This window comes from Penaeus japonicus, unplaced genomic scaffold, assembly GCF_977035675.1.
Source record: "Penaeus japonicus unplaced genomic scaffold, GWHDUDI00000001_assembly GWHDUDI00000037, whole genome shotgun sequence".
NCBI classification, from domain to species: domain Eukaryota; kingdom Metazoa; phylum Arthropoda; class Malacostraca; order Decapoda; family Penaeidae; genus Penaeus; species Penaeus japonicus.
This window is the reverse complement of record NW_028234439.1, coordinates 1,471,210-1,479,916: the sequence shown is the minus strand read 5'-3', so window position 1 is coordinate 1,479,916 and position 8,707 is coordinate 1,471,210. Positions and strand designations below refer to the sequence as shown.

The 8,707-nt window shown below is 46.0% G+C and overlaps 1 protein-coding gene across 1 annotated transcript in view; it reads left to right on the top strand.

Annotated features, from left to right (window-relative positions):
- The first annotated feature begins 8,138 nt into the window (after positions 1-8,138).
- The window catches only part of LOC122253507 (growth hormone secretagogue receptor type 1-like), a 22,999-nt gene continuing 22,430 nt past the window's right edge, over positions 8,139-8,707 (top strand). Inside the window, exon 1 of the mRNA XM_086532159.1 lies at positions 8,139-8,592. Coding sequence (XP_086388285.1) covers positions 8,285-8,592 — 308 coding nt within the window. The 5' untranslated portion in view covers positions 8,139-8,284. The remainder of the gene's footprint in view (positions 8,593-8,707) is intronic.

The following is an 8,707-nucleotide window of genomic DNA, read 5'->3' as shown; positions in this document are numbered from 1 at the left end:
AAGGGGGAGAAGGGGGAGGGAAGGAGAGGAGGGCGGAGAAGGGGGAGGGAAGTAGAGGAGGGCGGAGGAGGGGAAGGGGGAGAAGGGGGAGGGAAGGAGAGGAGGGGGCAGAGGATGGGGAGGTAGGTGGAGAAGGGTAAGAGAAGGGGAAGAGAAGGGGAGGAAGGGGAAGGAGAGGAGTAAGGGGAGGAGGGAAACGAAAATCAGGAACAAGAGCACAATCAAGAGAGGACGAGAGAGAGAGAGAGAGAGAGAGAGAGAGAGAGAGAGAGAGAGAGAGAGATACGTTATGAGAGGATTGAGAGATTGTGGAGAGGGAGAGAGAGGAGATGAGAGCGGAAAGAGAGGAAGAGGCAGAGAGAGAGGGAGAGAGGGAGAGAGGGAGAGAGGGAGAGAGGGAGAGAGGGAGAGGGGGAAGGGGGGGAAAAAGGATTGTGATATCTGGTAATCAATCCAGAGATAATCGCATTCCAATCGGATTAATCGCGATTCGGTTCGACGGGAATTTCTTCTGGCAGTCGTCCCGGAAAAAAGTCCCGGAAATGTTGAGGTCTTTCTATTGAAGTGCAATGAAGAAGAAGAGAATAAAAGAAAAAAAGTCGTTTGTGAAAGTCTATCAATGCTGAGTTATTGCCATTGATGAAATAGGTCGTGAAATTTAAGTTCTGGCTGCTATCATGGAATACGAAGAAGAAGAAGGGGAAGAAGAAGAAGAAGAAGAAGAAGGTCATAATAGAAGAAGAAGAGAGAAGATAGAAGATTAGTGAGAGATGAAAAAATAGTAAGGAGAAGAAAAGAAGTATCTGAGAGAGAGAGAGTAGAGGATGAGATGAGAAAGATATGAGAGAGAGATGAGAGAGAGATATATGAGTGGTTTGTTACGTTAATATAAAGAGAGAGAGAGAGGAGAATGATGTATGTTTGATATGACTGTGTGAGATATGGACGTACGATATTTTGAGTAGTATTGTACGATTGTTGACGTGTTGATATGATGAAAGTGAGTTATTAGAGGATTATAGAGAAGTAAGTAGAATGAAGAATTTTAAATAAAAATGAATGATGAGAGAGAGTACATGAGATTGAGAGACGGAGATGCGATGGTAGAGAGAGAGAGAGATGAGAGAGATGAGAGATAAGGAGAGAGAGAGATAGAGAGTGAGCGATAAGAGATGTATTGATGAGAGAGAGAGAGAGAGAGAGTAAGAGAGGAATGAGAGAGAGAGTGAGAAAGATATTTTGAGAGAGAGAGAGAGGAGGAAGACAAGAAGTATATGAGAGGAGAGAGAGTTTGATGTGGATGAGAAGTGAGGAGATATTGAGAGAGAGAGAGAGAGAGAGAGAGAGAGAGAATACACCCATTTATTAGATCTCCCACAAAAATGTATAATTCAGTATCTATTTTTTCTGCTTATCCTTGAGGCTTGTGGCCTTACACGCATGTGGTAGTTTTTTTTCACTCTTTTTTTTTAAAGGCAGCTTCAGGACGAATGCCAACAGCTGGTAAAAAAATAAAAACAAAACAAAACAAAACAGCACACACACATTCAAATATATATATATATATATATATAAATATATATATATAAATATATATATATATAAAATATATATATACACACACACACACACACATATACATAAATAACATATGACAAAAGAATCAACATAGAATGAATAAATAAACCTAACGTATAAAAAATAATAGCAATAATGATAATACAATGAAAAAAAAAAGAAAAAAAAAAGAAAGGAACGAACAAATACATGTCCAGTACTTTAGGCAAATTCCCCTTTGCACTAAATCACAAAACCGAACCAAACTCAAACGAGCCAAAAAGAAAACTTCTTGCAATCTTTCAATCTGTGCAACATCACCAACCTTCTCGAGCGCTGCAAACTCTCGACGACAAAGACAATAATAAAAGTAATAATGATAATGATGATAACCGCAACGACAATAACAGTAAATGGGAGTTCTCTGTTTGCTTGGAGAGGGAATCAGTGATCTTCGAAGGCGCGTAGGGTATGAGGGGAGAGAGGAGGAGAGAGAGAGAGAGATTGAGAGAGAGAGAGAGAATGAGTGAGAAGATGAAGTGACTGTCAGTAGATGATTGTTGAGAGGAGAGTTTGAGAGATGACGAGAGAGATGTATATGAGAGGAGTTATGATAGAGAGAGGAGAGAGATCTAGAGCATGTGTCTGGGACTATTGATGATATATATATCTTATATGCTATGTCATATATACCTGTCATCGTATATATTTATAAATACGAGAGAGAGCAACGTGCAGAGAGAGTACGGTCGAGGACGAGAGAGACACACGAGGAGTACACACCGAGGGGATCCAGACTGTAACGACACGCATATATTATGAATAATTGTATATATATATAATAATATATATATATATAGAGATATTTTATATATATATTTAATATGATGAGATTTATGAGAGTAGAGCAGGAGAGTTATGATGTAGTAGGAAGAGAGGAGAGAGAGAGCGGGAGAGAGAGGGAGGGTAGAGAGAGAGAGAGAGAATACGTGAGAGGAGAGAAACATATTCTGTGAGAGAGAGATGGGAGATGTTTGTGAGAGAGAGAGAGAGAGTGAGGGTTGGGACATAGAGGTTCGGGAGGCGGAGGGAGGGAGGGAGGGAGGGAGGGAGGGGAGGGGGAGAGAGGTGAGAAGGAGAGAGAGAGGATGAATGTGGTGGTAAAGAGAGAGAGAGAGGAACGAGAGGAGAGAGAGAGAGATGTTTGAGAGAGATGATGAGAGAGCTTTGAGATGGAGGAGAGAGAGAGAGAGGAGAGAGAGAGGAGAGAGAGGGAGAGGAGGGATGAGGGGAGGACGAGGGGAAGAGAGAAGGAGAGAGGAGAGAGAGGTTGGTGCTGTGGAAGAGAGATCGAGAGAGAGAGAATTGCGAGAGAAGATATGACTGAGAAGTTAGAGCGGAGGATTGTGCGAGCCGAGAAGAGAGAGAGAATGAGAGAAGGCAGGAGACTCGAAGATTGAGAGGATGTCGAGAGAGAGAGGGGGATGTGGGTGAGGAGAGAGAGAGAGAGAGAGAGAGAGAGGCGACTAACTGTTGATCGCTAGGGGATTCCCCGCCCGAGCGAGCGTTCGCTGCTTGTTGCGGACAGTCAGTGTGATGGCATGCGTACTGGTGTGTCTATATACTATACTATACCATAATATACTATATAACATGATATCACACACACACACACACACACACACACACACACACACACACACACACACACACATATATATATAGTTATACATATATATTTATATATATATTATATATATATATATATATATATATATATATATATATATATATATATATATATAGTAAAAGAGAGAGAGAGAAAAAAAATAAGCGATAGATAGAAAGAAAGATTAACATAGAAAAAAAGAAAGGGAGATAAAGAAAGAAAGAGAAAGAGAAATAGATAGATAGAGAGAGTGACAGATAGAGCGATGAGAGAAAGAGGGAAAGGGGCAATTAAGAGAAGAGGACAGCAGATGTATGTTTCCAATTACTTCTCTTAGGCACAAAGTTTCCCGGCGATTTATCAACGTAACTACACACCTACAACCCCCCTCCCCCCACACCCACACCCACATAACCACAACCAACCGCAATAACTACCAAACAATTAGATAATTTTCTTTAAAGCATCGCCTCCCCCCCCCCTACACCCAACCGCAATAACTACCAAACAATTACAAAATTTTCTTTAAAGCATCGCCCCCTTTCGCCCCTCCCCCCCAAAAAAAAAAAGAAAAAAAAAAAAAGAAAAGAAAAGCAACAACAACGACGAACGGATACTACTGCCCCCATACTTCGCTCCCTCACTCGCTCCACCCGGCCAGCTCTCTCTGAAACCGACATACACTGAACGAACTGCAGGCTCCCGAGACTCCCGAGACCCGAGGCTCCGAGGCTCCGAGACTCAGACACTCCCGAAACTCCGTGACTCCCGAGAGTCCGAGGGTCAGATACTCCCGAAACTCCGAGAGTCCGAGGGTCAGATACTCCCGAAACTCCGAGAGTCCGAGGGTCAGATACTCCCGAAACTCCGAGAGTCCGAGGCTCCGAGACTGATACTCCAACACTCTCGAGAGTCCTACACCCCGAGACCCCGAGACTCCAAGACTCCAGACTTCAGACTTCAGACTCCAAGACTCCGAGACTCCAAGATTCCGAAATTCACTCGCCAGCCCCCGCAAGACCGGCCAGACAGATGAATGTTTATGACGATCGCTGGAGTTTCGCGTTTGACGTCTCAAAGGTTAGCGTAGGAAGAGGAAGCCATTATACAAATAGGATTTTCGAAACGGTGTCTTTAAGGATGATGTGAGACTGTTAGAGAAGTAGGGAAGTATAGGAAAGTAGAGGAGGGAAAGAAAGGGGAGGGAAAGGACAAGGGACAGAGAAGGAGGGAAGGGAATTGGAGGAGAAAAGAGAGATAAGTAGGGTAGAGAGAAGAAGGCGGACGGAGGGAGGGAAGGGGGTTAGGAAGGGAGAAAGGGAGGAGGGCTAGGGAGGGAGGGAAGAGGGCTAGGGAGGGAGGGAAGAGGGTTAGAGAAGTAGGGAAGGAGGGAGGGACGGAGGGAGGGAAGTGGGTTAGGAAGAGAGAAAGGGAGGAGGGCTAGGGAGGGAGGGAAGAGGGCTAGGGAGGGAGGGAAGAGGGTTAGAGAAGTAGGGAAGGAGGGAGGGACGGAGGGAGGGAAGTGGGTTAGGAAGAGAGGAAGGGAAGTGGGTTAAGAAGAGAGAAAGGGAAGAGGGCTAGGGAGGGAGGGAAGAGGGTTAGAGAGGGACGGGGGAATAGGGATAGGGGGAGAGAAAGTGAGGGAGGGAAGAGGGATGGGGAGGGAGGAAGAGAGGGAAGAGGGATAGGGAGACGGGAAGGAAGGGAGGGTGTGTGTGAGAGAGGCAGAGGAGAGAGAGAGAGGGAGAGAGAGGGGAGAGAAAAGAGATAGGAGATAGAGAGAAAAAAAGAGAAGAGATAGATAGATTCGACGGTAGAGAGAAGGAAAAAAAAATAGTATATATAAACCAAATTTATGATATATATATCTATATATATATATATATATAATTAGTAAATCATATATATTTATTATATATATATATATATTTATATAGAGAGAGAGAGAGAAGAGAGAGTAGGCGAGAGGGTGGGGGGGAGAGGACGAGAGACAAGAGGAGTGTGGAGATAGAGAGAGAGAAGAGATATATAGATGAGAGATATATATAGAGGAGAGAGAGATGAGAGAAGAGAGCAGAGAGGAGGAGAGATGAGGCGAGAGAGAGAGTTTGAGCCAGAAGAAGGAGACGTGTAGAGGAGATGGAGAGAGGATTTGAGATGAGAGGAGAGAGAGAGGAAGAGAGATAAGATAGAGAAAGAGAAAGGAGGAAGAGAAGAAGAGGATAGAGGAGAGAGAGAGAGCGAAGAGAGAGAGAGAAGAGAGAGAGAAGATGAGAGGAGAAGAGAAAGACGAGAGAGAGGAGAGGAGATGCGGGAGAGAGAAGATGAACGAGGAGAGAGAGAGAGAGAGCGACGAGAGGAGAGAGAGGATGAAGACGGACAATGAGGAGAGACAGTGAGAGAGAGGAGGGGGAGCAAGAGAGAAAGAGAGAGAGAGAGAGAGGAGGAGAGAGGAGAGAAAGGAGAAGGAGAGGGGGGGGGGAGAGGAGAGGAGAGAGAGAGAGCGAGAGATAGAGGGAGAGGGAGGAGGGGGGAGAGAGAGAGGAGGGTCTGAGGAGAGCGACCCATAGATATGAGAGAAGAGGAGAGAAAGAGATGCATAGAAGAGAGTGAGAGAGACCTTTAAGTTGAGAGAGAGAGAAATGAGACTCAACCAGAGAGAGGAGAGAGACGAGAGAGAGTTCAGGTGCCTAAATAAATAAACAAATACTAAATCAATAAACAAACAAATAAATACTCAATCAATAAACAAACAAGAGAAGAGATTGTAGAAGAAAGAGAGATCAGAGAGAAGAGACCAAGAGATAAAAAGAAGAAAGCGAAGTAATGAGAATCAGAGGGATGAAAGAGAGAGAATTAAAAGTAGAGAAGAGCAGAGAAATTTACTAAGAAGAGAGAAACAACGGAGAGGAGGAGAGAGAGAACAGGGACGTAACAGGATAGCGAGATGACGGACGAGAATACGAAGGGGGAAAAAGTGGGGCGACTAAGGAGAGAGAGAGAGATCAAGGAGAGAAAATACGGAAAGAGAAGTGAACAACAGAGAACGAGAAGAGCAAGAGCGAAGGAGAGGGGCGCAGAGAGGGCAAGGAAGGGAAAGAGATAGACGATGGGGAGAGGGAAGGAAGAGAGAAGAGAATAAGGGAGAGGGAAGGACAAGACGAGAGCGAGAGCGAGAGAGAGAGGCCTCAAGTATCTGGCGATAAGGGACAAAAAAGGGCGAAAAAAAAAGGGAAAAAAAAGGTGGCGCAAAAAGGGAAAGGGAAGGAAATATAGTAAGAAGAAGGGAAAGGGGAACAGCGAAACCTTTACGACGTGAATAAGGGAAATGACACTCAACAGAACGTGGATCAAGGGCATGGGAATGATAAGGAGGTTGCAATAAATAACAGGTAAAGGAATCAGGAGGGCTAATACAATAAACCAACAAATAATTACCAATCAATAACTAACGGCGAAATAAATAAAAAGGGCGTATACGTCGGGGGAAAAAATAAGGGAATAAAGATCACGAAAACAAGTATATAAATAAATATAAGGAAAAAAAGGCAATCACGGAAAATGAAAACAAACCGTTGGAGGGCGAAGAAGTGAAAATTTACAAAAGCAGGGCGAATATAGGGATAATATAAGACGAGAAAACAACGGGAAGGGGATTAAGGGGGAAAGAGGAATAAAACGGATACGAATAGGAAGAGGGAGCGCGAATAGGAAAGAAAAAAGTGCGATTAAGAAAGAAGATATAGCGAATAAGAAAGAAGAAAAGACGAATAAGAAAAAAGGAAAAGAGGCGAAGAAGGATAGATAGAAAAGGAAAAGGAGGGCGAAGAAGGGAAAGGGAAGGAAAAGGAGGGCGAAGAAGAATGAAAGAAGAAAAAGCGAATAAAAAGATAAAAGGAGGCGAATAGGGAGGGAAATCGAGTAGGATGGCGAAGAAAGAGGGAGATAAACAAGATAAGGGAAGAAAAAGGAGGCAAAAGATAAAAAAAAGGCGAATAATAGAAAAAACAAGAAGGAAAAATAAAGTCGAATAAAAGAAGATAAGAGGCAATAAGAACGAAGAAAGAGAGGAGGGAGGTGAAGGGAGGACAGGAGGCAAATAAGGGAGGAGAGAGCGGGTGAAGGTGAGTCGAGAGGAAAGGGGATGGCAAGGGAGGGATAACAAGCGGACCCTAAAAAACAGGGGGGGGGGGGGGGGGGGGGGGGGGGGGGGGGAGGGAAAAAGGCGGAAAGAAGGAAAGGGAAAAAGAGCAATAAGGAAAAAAGAAAACAATAAGAAAGAAGAAAAGAGGCAAGAAGAAAGAGAAAGCCAGGCGAAAAGAAAGGTAGAAATCATAGAAAGAGAGAACGAATAAGGAAAAAAAAGAGTAATGACAAAAACGTATCGAATTAAAATGGCAAGGAGCGGGCGGGTCGGGCGGGCCGAGCGAGCGAGATGCGTGCGGGGGCAGTCCCGGAGCCGCAGCAGCAGGTGGAAGGGAATCCTGTCCCGCCGCGAGCCCCGCCCCCGGCCACCCAGGGATGCTTGGATGCTGTGGGCGAGAGGAGAGCTAGTCTGTGTTGACTCCTGGCAGGGCGCGGAGCTCGAGGGTGTCGCTGGCGGACGCTCGACGGCTCGACGGCTCGACGGCTTCCCCCCCGCGAATAGTAGGGCGTCTCAGAGCGCGAGGAACGGGCGAGAGGGAACGGCGATGGAGTCGTCCGCTTACGCCGCCTGCCGGAGCTTCGACGGGGCCTGCTGAGGCGATAGGTTTTTTTTCTTTTTTTTTTTTTTTTTAGTCGGAACTTGCGCTACTGTTCGTTTATTTCTGGTTTTCTTTCTTTCTCTTGTGAACGGAAAATAATAATATCGTGGTGTAGCAAACGCGCCCGATTTGTAATTTGTGAAAGAGGAATTCCGACCTTGAGGATGTGGCCTCCAGAGCCTCAGTAATTGTGTTCTCTTCCCTGCCTGTCCTGCGGCCCTGAGGACAGAGGTCGCCGGCAGAGGGAGAGCGAGTGTTAGTGTCCACTTAATAAATCCTCATCTGTCGGAGGCGTGTGAGTGGTGGGAGTGTGATGGATGTGAGTGACAGGCGGCGCGTCGAGGCGGAGGGCCTGTCGGAGGGCCTGTCGGAGGGCCTGTCGGAGGGCCTGTCCGAGGGCCTGGCCGAGGGCGACGCCTCCTGGTGGCTGCAGGCGAGCGACTACCCGTGGGCCAACGCCACGTGCGACGCCCTCTGGTGCGGCAACACGTCGGGCCTGTTCAACGCGACGCAGCGGCCGCCGGCGACGCAGCTGCACGCCATAGACCGCATCCAGTTCTGGGTGACGCCGGCGCTGGTGGTGTTCGGGTGCCTGGGCAACGTGGTGAGCGTGTGGGTCGTTTGTTTTTCTTTCTTTCTGTATTATATAACATTATTATAATTATTCATACATGATACACTATGCCGCTCCCCCCCCCCGCCGCTACCGATCTTTCCCCCATACTCTATCACCCCA